Source organism: Miscanthus floridulus, chromosome 13 (assembly GCF_019320115.1).
Source record: "Miscanthus floridulus cultivar M001 chromosome 13, ASM1932011v1, whole genome shotgun sequence".
Taxonomy (NCBI): domain Eukaryota; kingdom Viridiplantae; phylum Streptophyta; class Magnoliopsida; order Poales; family Poaceae; genus Miscanthus; species Miscanthus floridulus.
The window spans coordinates 53,352,074-53,364,599 of NC_089592.1; the positions used below are offsets into that span (position 1 = coordinate 53,352,074).

The 12,526-nt window shown below is 45.8% G+C and overlaps 1 protein-coding gene across 1 annotated transcript; it reads left to right on the plus strand.

Moving 5' to 3' along the window:
• The first annotated feature begins 1,395 nt into the window (after positions 1 to 1,395).
• On the plus strand, positions 1,396 to 10,378 carry LOC136501510 (vacuolar protein sorting-associated protein 45 homolog). Its single transcript, XM_066497037.1, has 13 exons — positions 1,396 to 1,770; positions 1,882 to 2,083; positions 2,195 to 2,274; positions 2,363 to 2,590; positions 3,377 to 3,502; positions 3,582 to 3,662; positions 3,756 to 3,897; positions 4,009 to 4,187; positions 7,843 to 7,998; positions 9,330 to 9,437; positions 9,509 to 9,630; positions 9,864 to 9,995; positions 10,117 to 10,378. The coding sequence occupies exons 1-13, from the start codon at positions 1,681 to 1,683 to the stop codon at positions 10,172 to 10,174; spliced, it is 1,704 nt and encodes a 567-aa protein (XP_066353134.1). The 5' UTR covers positions 1,396 to 1,680; the 3' UTR covers positions 10,175 to 10,378.
• The last annotated feature ends 2,148 nt before the right edge of the window (positions 10,379 to 12,526 follow it).

The window sequence follows — 12,526 nt, forward strand, 5'->3', positions numbered from 1 at the left end:
GGCTTGGCAAATGCTTTGAGAATACGATTTGGCGGCCAATAAACACTAAAATCCCCTCGGGAATAAGAATACAGACTACTACAACTGGAACAATGATGCTTCAAGAAGGCAAAAAAATGGAGTAGTTTTTGTCACATAAGACAAGAATTCGTCGAATCTACAAGATACAGTAGTTAACAGGCACTAAAACCATGGCAGCGGAATTAAATGGAGTACGTGTACACGAAGCAGAACTAAAATTGGTTCAGAAATAAACCTCGTATACGCAGGTATAATCTCGTAGCATCCAAACAACCAAGGTACAGAAGGCATTTGTACCTGATTAAACTCACTCAATAAGTAGTTATCCATACTTGCTAGTAAGATGTTTTAGTGTGGTGCACTCCCTACACTCTAAATTATATTACATTGTTTTATTTTAAGATAAAATTAATCTATTTAAAAGAATGGCACCGCTAGTGTTCGGACGCCCGCGGCTACAGTTCGTTTGCGCATCCACGCATGGGCCTGCGTCCCCTGGACTGTCGCTCGACCACGCCTGCGTCACTCACGCTCACGTGGGGGCCCACGCCCTGTCTCGCTTCCCACGTGCATCTCATATGCAACACTCGATCTACTTTTAAAATATTCAGATGCAAACACTTACAACATAGAAAAAAAGACAGATGAAACACTTGGAACATAAGTCTGAAAAAACACCTGAAAAACACACTTAAAACATTGCAAACATACACAACATCCGGATAAAAACACTTGCAACATATATGTGAAACATATGCAACATCCAGATAAACACACTTACAACATACGTGTAGAAAACATATGTAACATAGGGACAGCCTCTTGCAACATACGTGTACAACCATTACAACATATGTAACATCTTAATCTACTTTTACAATATCTATATAAAACACTTACAACGTACCTCTAAAATATCTAAATACATTTCAAATGTATGTTTCAAACAAGCATCATGTCGCGGTGCGCCTTCCTCCGCCGTTTGCATCGGGCCACCGCGGCCATAGCAGGAGGCAGGCCGAACGGCTTCCACGTAAGGGCCCGACGTCATCGGGCGCCAGCATGCGCTCAGCGACCTCAATGGCCAGATGGTGACCATAGCATGGGCGCGGCGGTGCCCACGCCGTTAGGCGGGGCGAGCGGCAGAGCAAGCGGCAAGAGCAGCGGCAGAGCAGAGCGGGGATCGAGCAGGCGGCGCCCGCGGAAGTAGGGAACGTTGGCGAGCCGATGCGAGATGCAAAAATGTCGCTATGTACTATTTTATTAGTGAAGGAATAAAGGTAGACGGCAGGAGACCTGATGTGGCCGTCCGCAGGCCAGGGAAGAAGCGTCCAGGACGCACCAGAGTATCTCCGTTAAAAGAATACTAGCGTCTACCAATTCAAATAAATTTATTTTCAAAATAGATTTTACAGAATTTAAGGAAAAAAAACTTTGTTTTAAGTCGAAGGATTGTTTTTGGGGTGACCGCTGTAGATGAACATGGGGACCTCCCAACTCCCAAGTGTGATGATCTGCTACCGTTTCCTTCTTCCCGACTGCACCTGTCCTCGAGAAATCTCGGCTACCCTCCTCCTGATACCTCGCCGCCGGCCGCCGGGGACTCAACTCTGACCCCCACCCCTCCGCACCAAAGCTGCCGCGGCTGCAGCATCAGCAATGGTGCTGATCACTCTCGTCCGCGACTACATCGACCGCATGCTCCACGACATCCCGGGCATGAAGGTCCTCGTCCTCGACCCCCGAACCGTACGTGCGCCGCGCCCCTCCCCTCCCCCGGGAGACCTCAGCTCCGGCTCGCCGCTCGCGGCCCACTCCTCCCCGGTTTTTGATCTGACCAGATCCGTGCCCCCCTCTCAGGTTGGGATGGTGAGCGTGGTGTACAGCCAGTCGGATCTGCTGCGGAAGGAGGTCTTCCTCGTCGAGACCATGGACAACGCCTCCAGCTCCAGGGAGTCCATGGCGCACCTCAAGGCTGTCTACTTCCTCCGACCCTCCGCCGACAACGTCCAGAAGCTCCGCAGGCACCTCGCCATGCCGCGCTTCGCCGAGTACCACCTCTGTGCGTTGTCAATCACCGATTTTGCTGTGGAATTTTGGTGCCCTGGGCTTTTCCTTATTGATTGATTTGGTTCTCTTTTTTTTTGGTTATTAATGGTTTGTGCATTCGCAGTCTTCTCCAGTATATTGAAGGTCCCGCAGATTCAAATACTTGCTGATTCGGATGAGCAGGAGGTTGTGCAGCAAGTTCAGGTCAATGTTCCATACAATCCATTTGCTTATTGGAATGACAATTTCAGATGCTGAGGATGACATTAGCTTCTGTATATCTATCTTTCAGGAGTTCTATGCTGATTTTTGTGCCATTGACCCATACCATTTCACCCTCAACATACAAAATAACCACATGTACATGCTCCCAACAGTGGTCGATCCTCCTGGTATGCAGAGCTTCTGTGATCGAGCTGTTGATGGCATTGCTTCTGTCTTCTTGGCTTTGAAGCGCCGCCCTGTTATTAGATATCAGAGGACATCAGATGTTGCGAAAAGGATTGCACAAGAGACTGCGGTGGGTCAACTGTCATTGCAAATCATTGCTATTTTCAAGTCCCGAAACTAGATTGACTATCAATATAAAGTTTCCATATGTTGTGCTCATAGATCACTGCTCTTCAGATTTTTCTTACTCCAACACATCTCAGGGTGTTAACTCACATGAGCCTAGTTTAGGTTTGCTATGTGGCACATGGGAATATAGTTATTATGGGAATTTTTGTTAATTCTAGTAAGCCTTTTCTACTATGGTTCGACCAAAGACGCTTTCAACTAACTACAATAATAGAAAAAACTAGAGAAACACAACTTGTTTCTAAAAGCAAAATATTTTTCCCCCCTTGACGTGCTTGTGGATTGTCACCTGTTCTATTTATGAATTGGTCGTAACACTTGGGTCATTACCTCAAAAGATGTGTTGAACTAGGGAAGTAGCTATGACTCTAAAAAGGTGGAATAATATAAACATAAGAGGTGGCGTCTGTAGTTACATTTTTATTGTTTGGGTGCTTTTTGAGTGTGATCATGAGTTTCTGCGTGTGTTATATTCATAAATGTGAGTACCGCATAAGTGTTCATTTCTTTATCCAGTCCACAAGTACAATTCATTATCCACTTCTTAGGTTCTTAACCCACAAGTTGGAAGAAGTTCAATTTGTAGAAGTAGAGGAACACCAATATATCTTCTGTAATCCACTTATTATTTGCGACAGAAAACCAATAACAATTGCAATTGTAATATTTATTTGAAATGAAAAGTCATGGAACTTGTTCTTAAGCACTTATAATCTGGGCTATGCAGAGATTGATGTATGAGCAGGAGAGTGGCCTGTTTGATTTTAGACGAACAGAAAACTCTTCCTTGTTGTTGGTGATCGATAGGAGGGATGATCCTGTTACGCCTTTACTTAACCAGTGGACCTACCAGGTTACCTGAAAAGACTTTATCTGTTTTTCCTGTTCAAACATACTTTTCTTAGTTTCAATTGGTCTTATATGGATTGCAGGCAATGGTTCATGAGCTTATTGGAGTTGAGAACAACAAGGTGGATCTTAGGGGATTTGCTAATGTACCTAAAGACCAGCAGGTTAATAAATGTTGAATTTCTCTTGTGTAATACAATGAAACAGTTGTTAAGTATTTTTTTTAATGTTGATCCATTTCAAATATACTTACATAGGAGGTGGTTCTATCATCGGCTCAAGATGATTTTTTTAGAGCTAACATGTTTGAGAACTTTGGGGACCTTGGTATGAACCTCAAAAGAATGGTAGATGACTTTCAGCATCTTTCTAAGAACAGCCTTAATCTCCAGAGCATAGGTAATTTATACTTCATTTTGTGTTATATCCTGTGAAATAAATAAAACATTGAAAAAAAAAATGTAATATGCCAATAGGATTTTGCAAAATCTAATGCGTTAGTGGTTTTAGGTGACATGGCAAAGTTCGTGAGCAACTATCCAGAATATCGAAAGACACATGGAAATGTAACGAAACATGTCAATCTGGTGAGCGAGCTGAGCAGAATTGTGGAGGAAAGGAAACTTATGATAGTTTCACAGACAGAACAAGAGCTAGCATGTACTAGTGGACAAGCAGCAGCCTTTGAGGTATGCATTTTCATGCACATATAGTATATCATGCCATCAGTGGCAACTGGCCCTTAATATCCTATGTGCATTTTCTTGCTTTGGACATAGCACATAGTTACCAAAACTTGAGTGTGCTGATAAGGCTTTCCTTTCATGTAATACATTTAGCTTATGTTAACAAATATATTCCATGTTGTAGCCACTCAGTATATTATTATATGACACAAATTATTAAATTATCATTCATTAGCTGCAGCCATGAGGTTTATGTAATTCTAGGTTACCTGTAAGAAATGTGTCAGTTTAACCAGTTGACTTGTGGTGCTGAGTTGGCACCTACAAATCTCGGTGATGTCTAGCAAGCAAATTTCAGCTAGGCGCTAGGCGGAATCTAGGCGCTGACCCATTGCCTAGCGCCTAGTCGGGAGTACTCGGTCCTAGGCGCTCCTAGGCGTTTTCCTAGGCGTTTTGGCAATATAGCCATAAATTATATATATATTATGTATATAACTATATATATGTATATAACTACTATATATGAGTCACAGTAAGTATAAAAAGAGGGCCAGTAGACATATCTGATTCCTAGCTGGCTTACTCTTGCATGTTACTGGCAAGTACCAAACGCATCCCAAGTCAAAATCCTGCCTCCGGTACTGACAGGTGGCCCCGCCAGTCCAACTTGATCCAGGTACGTCATCCGCTGACACATCAGCCGGCACGCGCGCTGTCCCACAGTCAGCCACCTAGCTTCATCCCTCGTACTCGTGAGCCGTGACGCTTCCCATTCCCCCCTGCGACCCTGCCGGCCTGCCCCCACTCTCCCACTCCAGATCTCCTCGTCCACCCCGACCTTCTCCACCCGCTCCCCGTCCCCCTCGCCGGCCGCGTCCCCCGCGCCACACCACCACCAGGAGCGCCGCAACTCTACTTCCTCCCCGAAACCCCTGGTCCCCTTCCCGGCCTCCTCCTCTTCCGCCAACAGGCCCCGCTCCTCCTTCGGCGGCGCGGGGCCCCGCGGCTCCGCGGCGGCGACCTCGGCCTCTGGCCCGGCGTTCGCCCACAATGCGCTCCTCGCGGCGGCGCTGGTGCCCGCCGCGGCCTTCCTTCTCGACCTTGGCGGGCTCCCCGTCCTTGCCATCGGCCTCGCGGCGGCATAGCGCCACCTAGCGCCGCGATGCGTGACTATGCCCCTAGTCGCGGCGACGGGCTTCGCCCAGCGACTAGGCGCGCGTAGTCGCCGAGTAGTCGCCGCCTAGCCGAACTTTGCTAGCAAGTCTTAGTCTCTGCCCCTTCCAATTTCATATTCTTTTTTTTTTAAACAAAGGCAAGAGCTATGCCACTCAATTAAGACGAATGAATTTTATGTACAAGAAAGGCTCACCAAACGAGATGCCCACAGAACACCCGAGTGGCAAACCAACCCACGCACCGCGGTTGAGCACAAACACGGCACACTACCAAGGGTCATCGTTGCCGACCATGGAAGCAAAGCTACCAGCAGCTCCGACTTCCGATGGTAGGTCACCCACGAACCTCCTACCGATGGGTCCGAGACATCGAAGCCGCGACGACGATCCAAATGCGACGCCTTCAGGAAGGGAGCGATGCCGATGGCGCCACCGTCGCACGTCCAAACTGGACCGGATTTTCACCCTTGGATGATGGCTGGAGCGAAAGACACGACGCCCCCAACAGGGAAAGCGGTGCCCACCGGCGTCGCCGTCGCTAAGGCTTTCGCCCAAGGAACCCTCCAGCACAAATTGTCAGGCCAAGAAGCCAGACCCCCTGCCATCCAGCACCGCCCTCGCCGCTGCCCGCCCCACAGAAGCCCCTTCAGAGGGGCATCGACGCGCCAGCTGCCCACAGCAGCCGCACAGCTGCATCGGCCTGTCACCCCCTCCGACCTGGGCATCGCATAGAGCCAGACCTAACTCCACCGCGCGCGTCACACCGCCGCACGTCGAGGCCGTTGATGATCGCCGCCGCCGGCTCTGGCACTCGCCGCCATCAGCTGCCAACCTACTGCCACCAGCAGCCACGAGGTGCGTGCCCCACCAATAGTGGGCGCCGCCCCCTGCCTTGGAGCCGCCTGATCCGGACGTCAGGTCCCCGAACCAGGCGTACCCTGCCGACACCGCCGCCTCCGTCTTGATCACAACCGCAGCACTGTCCGTAGCCAGCTAGCCGCAACCGCAGCCACCCTGGCCGTTACCGGCCGTTGGGAGTGAACCACCGCCTGGCCGCACCGCGGGCAGGCCAGCCCGGCAGGACGCGCTGCAGCAACCCAGGCCATGAGAGGGAGGGGCAGGCAGAGAAGGAGAGCACTGCCCCCAGCGCCTTCACGAGCCCGGTCGCCGTCCCCGCCGCTGCAACCGCTGCTGGCCGCCACCGCACGTGCCACCGGCCTGAGCCAGATCCAGCCTTCTGGGGCATGGATCCGGCCGCCCAGGCACTGGACTGGGCTGCCCCGGCTGTCGCTGCCGTCGCCGTCAAGCCCAGGAGGAGAGAGACGCGTGGAGGATTAGTCCCGCTGCCCTCCCGTGTGCCGGCTCGGGCACCAGCCAGCACTGCCATAGCCGCGGCGGCCCTCCCCGCCGAGCTCCATGCAGCTCGCGCGGGGGAGGAGTCGCCGGCCAGCTGCCGCGCGCGCTGCCAAAAGCATGGGAGGGAGAGCCACGCCGCCGCCATCCCAACCGGCCGAGCGGCCATGCCGGCGGCCAGCTCCGGTGGCGGCGCGGTGGTAGAAGGGGAGGGAAGGGGGCAGCGCTAGGGTTTGCAGGGGTGGCCGCTCGTGTCGCCCGCGTGGGAGGCGACGCGGGGGCGAGTTGGGCCCTGTAGAGTAATGCTCTCCCGTTCACCTGTATCCCCAATTTCATATTCAACTATGATTGTAAGTGAAATAGTTTTCCTATCCACTCAAATATGACAAATCAATCCAAGTGGCCACAAGAAAACTTCTTACTGGACACATACTATTTTTAGTGAGCCTCGTAAGTCGCTAGACTGTCTACTCTGTCACATTGAAAACTCAAGGGCAACGTTTGCCCTGATAAAATCTGGAACTACGCAAACTTTGTGGGTAAGTTTGTCCAGCTCATTCCCCTGTCTTTTTCCTCTTCTGTTTTTGTTGGTCCCAAGAACTTGGAAAACTGAGATCCATTATCTGTTTTCAATGTATTGAACTAATCATACACTTGTGATTCATTGTTACTCGCAAAAGAAAGAAAGAAAAGCTTGTGTTGTGTCTGCTGATGAGTGATGAGTTTATGCCTATACGTGTTAAAGGTAGCATTGAGGATCTGGATCTACCAGTTGAAATACTAACTAAAGCTGTTCTCTTTTATGCTAATTACTGATGAGTTTATACAGTTATATTATACCTATGTGTCCAAGGTGACATTGAGGATCTGGGGTCTACGTCTGTACAGAAGTATACTGACTGAAATTGCCCAAAATTGTTCAGAACCCATCTTCATGCTTTTAGGTTGGATGTCTTATTTAATGTAACTGTGGGCTTCAGAAAGTTGGTTGTAAGCTTCCTAAGTTCATTGCCTAAGGATTTGATGTTAACTTAAAAATGAGAATATACTTTGTTTTGCTTTATTTTTACCTCTGCATGGGTCAAAACTATGCTTCTTCTTACAACTGTTGACCTGTTGTTTTTGTGCAGGCTGTCACTTCCTTGCTAAACAATGAAAGTGTATCTGATATTGACCGCTTGCGATTAGTAATGCTCTATGCTTTGCGGTATGAAAAAGAGAGTCCAGTTCAATTGATGCAACTTTTCAACAAATTGGCTTCTCATTCTGCCAAATACAAATCAGGGGTATGTAAATTTCACTAGTTTTTGTGCTAGATCATGCTTTTCTCCTAAGTTCTATTGAGTCACACATGATGCTTTGGTTCCGTCTCTGTTAATTGCCTTTCTAGTACATTTTCCCCCTCTTTTGGAAGAAGATGGTTTTGAATCATAAATGTTTCATGTTTGCACTACTGACATAATTTGAACATGCTTTCTCTTCATAGCAATAACATTTGTTTGGCTTGTGGCCTATGGAGTCTGCTATAATTTGTCTTCTGAAATACATCCTGAGTCTGCTATAATTTGTCTTCTGAAATACATCCTGAGTCTGCTATAATTTGTCTTCTGAAATACATCCTTGATTCCCTGTGATACATTCGTAATACTGATCAGTTATTGGATCTGCTTACAGCTGATGTTCTATTCAGTTTCCTTTGGCTAATTACCAGGGTTCAGTTTTACTTGGTTGTAGCTTGAAAGTTAGCTCTTTGAACTGATGGTACCTGTAATAAGTGATTAGTCCTTTTTAGCTAGATATTAAAAGCAATGCCATCGAATTAGCCATTTGAGCTGTGTAAGGCCAGGGTAACAAAACGAAGGACAGGAAAAAAAACAAGCTGATAAGAAAGCCACTGGAGACTAGCTGATTGCGCTTTGTATCTATCCTAGCACTACCAGTCAAGGTCTGTTCTTCTAAGGAGAACTGCTTAATGGAACCCTGCTTATGGTTGTTATCAGTTGGCACAGGACAAAACCAGACAGCTGTTTGCATGTAATAAAATGTCATGAATGATAGGGTGTTTGTGGTTACAATCTCGTTTTACAATGGTTCTCTAGATTTGAGATTCCTTGCATTTGCACATCGCAAGGGTAGTGGCGGGATGTGTACGCCCTACGCCCTCTCTAGATTTGAGATATACATGGTTCCTTGCTTTTCAGAAAACATAGTTTCTGTAGGCTTTACTGTGTCTCTTATTTGAATTTATTTGGGCTTTTTTCTCTCGAACACGCAGGAGAGTTGTGTATCATTTCATTAAGAAGAGAGAAGAAATTGTACAAAAGGGAGGGAAAGGAGTAGAGACTCCTAGCTCCTCAACCCAGAGAAATACACACCCCACTTGATTACTTATTACAATTACAAGAAGAAACATAATTGATTTGGGTTTTGAACACTAGATTTCTATTTTATATTATGTCTTTTCAAGGAACACGAGTTACTGGGATCTCATTTAATTGACTACCTATTGGCTTTATATTGGAGATGAAAGATGGGGTGCTTTTTTTTTTTTTTTTTTTTTTTTTTTTTTTTTGCCAGTCCTTCACAAGTCCAATGAGCATTACTATTTTTTATGCAGCTTGTTCAATTCCTCCTTAAGCAAGCTGGCATTGATAAGAGAACAGGCGACTTGTATGGGAACCGTGATCTGTTAAATATTGCTCGCAATATGGCTCGTGGGCTTAAGGTTTGCATAAAAGTTCTACAAATGAATGTTACATAAAATATTGCTTCTTCTGATGCCCTTATTGGTTGCAGGGAGTTGAGAATGTCTACACCCAACACCAGCCTCTTATCGTCCAAACGATGGAAGGAATTGTGAAAGGGAGGTTGCGAGATGTTGACTATCCACTTGTTGGCAATCATTTCCAGCAGGGCAGGTTAGTCCGAAATGGGTTGTGTTTTGTGAAATTAATTAGAAGGGTTTTATTGTGGGTATGAATGATAGACCCTTCCTTGAGCTCCCTGTGAAACAAAGCTAAATCATTTCTTGGGGCATTTCAAATCAATAACCTTTAGTTTTCTGGAACCCTTTCTTTTTGTCAATAGTGGTTGTTTAATTTGAAATGTGTACTTTTACTGTAGTGGTTGCTGAGAGTGTTGCTTTTCACAGGCCTCAAGATGTTGTCATATTCATTGTTGGAGGGACAACTTACGAGGAAGCAAGATCGGTAGCCCTTTATAATGCAGCAAATCCGGGAGTTCGTTTCTTCCTTGGAGGTTCAGTGGTTCTAAATTCAAAGAGGTATCAACTATGCATCAATGTTTCCTTTGCATTTCATATGATTATTTGGAGGGATTTGTCCAGGGTTTTGGAAACCCTCATGTTTTTGCACAGATTTTCTCAAATGTCTGATGTATTGCAGATTTCTTGAAGATTTGGGAGAGGCACAAAGGATATCAAAATCAAGCACTATAATATGAGCTGAATGGTTTCATCTTCTGTTTGAAGAGTACCATAGTATGATAATTGACAGTGTTGACTCCACTTTTGCACAGAATCAAATTTGTGATAAATCTGTAACATAGTTCTAGGTGCATAGAATCAAATTTCTTGACGATCTGTAGCTGCTCCAGCTGCTATATGTTTTCATGGTCATTGTTTTTTTAACCTTATGTAGGCCTTGTTTAGAAGTTGAAGCAATGATCTAGATTTTGTTGAAACATGTTCTTTTTGTCTCGTTACGATTGTTGATAGAGATTGACAGATTGAACCGTTGGGTCGTATATGCAACTCAAGGATCCTGTATGCAAAGAAAGAATGTCAGAACATTGTCCCTTGTGTATGACGCCACTAGTTGGCGGGGGTTCACGCAAACAGAATCAAGCGAACGATTTCAGACATCCCGCAAAAAAAAATTCGCAACTTTTCTTTTTTGGAAAGTTTTTTATTTTTAGCAAAAAAGAAGAAGAAAAGTTTCAAAGTTAGACGCATAACTTTTACATATAACTTATACGTATAATTTATACATCTAACTTATACATATATCTATCTAACTTATACACATGACTTTAACATAACCTTTAACATGACAAATAAGTTACGCACATAACTTATACATATAACTTATTACGTAACAAAATTATACACATAACTTTTATAACTTTTATGTATAAATATTTTGTGAAACAAACTTATCAACATAAATTTTTAGGAGGTACGAAAATTATACACAAAATTTTTATATATAACTTAGATATATAAGTTTTATGGTATATGTTATATGTTATAGGTTAATACACATAAATTGTAGTAAGAAAGAAATCTTCGAAACATATCTGAGTGCGATTTAGTTTTGTTCGTCTCGTCACGTAGAACACACCGATATAGACAGAATTAAAAATGGATACACGGTTCAGAAGTTATAACAAATTGAAAATAAATGTTTTGATTTTTTTAGCCTGCATCATCACACAAGGAAAAAAGACAGAAGGGGAGGGATTGTCGGTCTGCCGCACGTGGTGGGAGTGGGATCCTTCGCTCAATCCCCGAGCGAGCAATCGACCGCCCAAATGGAATTGGGCCTTGCGTAGTTAAAGCAATGATCTAGATTTTGTTGAAACGTGTTCTTTTTGTCTCGTTACTATTGTTGATAGAGATTGACCGATTGTACCGTTGGGGTCGTATATGCAACTCAAGGATCATGTATGCAAAGAAAGAATGTCAGTACATTGTACATTTTTGAAGTTTCTGTTCTATCTACATTATGAATTGTCGGAGTTATTCTGTTTATGCAATTGAGCTGAACATCTTTGAGATTCCGGAGAGACTTGTCTCGACCTTAGCATCTCTAGCAGCAGATAACCTCACCCAAAACGGTAACGCTGTGAAGCCCACAGCGGGTGTTCGTCCGCCCCGGACCTTAGCTCAACTGCATCTTTCTATCCGCTCAGGAGTTTCTAAAAAAAAGAATTGGTCTTCCTATCTCGTGGCCCTCTTCCTTCCCCACCGCATTGCACCCTGCGTGCAGCTCACGCCACCTACGTGCAGCGCTTGTCGCCCGTAGCCCTGCCGGCCACCAGCGCAGCTGCGCGCCCCCACCTCCTCCTCGCTACTCCGACCCGACATCGCGCTGCCCACGCTAGCTCCCTCGTGTCCCCGGACCACCGAGGACCGCCGACTCCTTGAACTTCGGGGTGGGAGCCGAGGATCGCCGACTTCCCTTCTTCCGAGATCTGTCCATCGTCTCCTTGAACTCGAATGTGGGTGCCATCTTCTCCACTCCTCGCCCATGGGCCGCTGCCTCCGGTGAACTCCACACAGCCGACGACCCTCTATTCTCCTGAGCAGTAAGGAGATATTACGCTTGAAAGCGCATGTTGCAAGCGTATGTTTAGTGTTTCAGATTTTTCATAGGTATATTGCAAGTTTTTCCTACGAATGTTGCATAAGTGGACCGGGATGTTGTATATGTTGCAATGGTTGTACACGCATGTTGCAAGCTTATGTTCCCAATATTTCATCCGTTTTTCCAAACGTATGTTGCAAGCGTGTTTATTTGGATGTTGTATATGTTTCACACATATGTTGCAAGTGTTTTATCTGGATGTTGCGTATGTTTTACAATGGTTTTCAAGTGTTTTTATGTGTGTTTTTGCAAGTGTTTCAGATGCATGTTTCAAGTGTTTCATCTACCTTCAGACGTATGTTGCAAGTGTTGAATCTCGATGTTTCAAAAGTAGATCGGGTGTTGCATCTCCCTCCTCGCTTTCTGTTGCTTCGCCTCGGTATCTCCTCCTCCCGGTACTGCTGGCATCCGCTGCCCCTCCCCCTCT

What these genes read in the sequence shown, in the direction of transcription:
- LOC136501510 (XM_066497037.1), top strand. Translation starts at nt 1,681, where the DNA reads ATGGTGCTGATCACTCTCGTCCGCGACTACATCGACCGCATGCTCCAC. An exon ending in TCGTCCTCGACCCCCGAACC is followed by an intron (nt 1,771 to 1,881) that starts GTACGTGCGCCG and finishes CCCCCCTCTCAG; the next exon opens with GTTGGGATGGTGAGCGTGGT. An exon ending in CTGCCAAATACAAATCAGGG is followed by an intron (nt 7,999 to 9,329) that starts GTATGTAAATTT and finishes TTTTTTATGCAG; the next exon opens with CTTGTTCAATTCCTCCTTAA.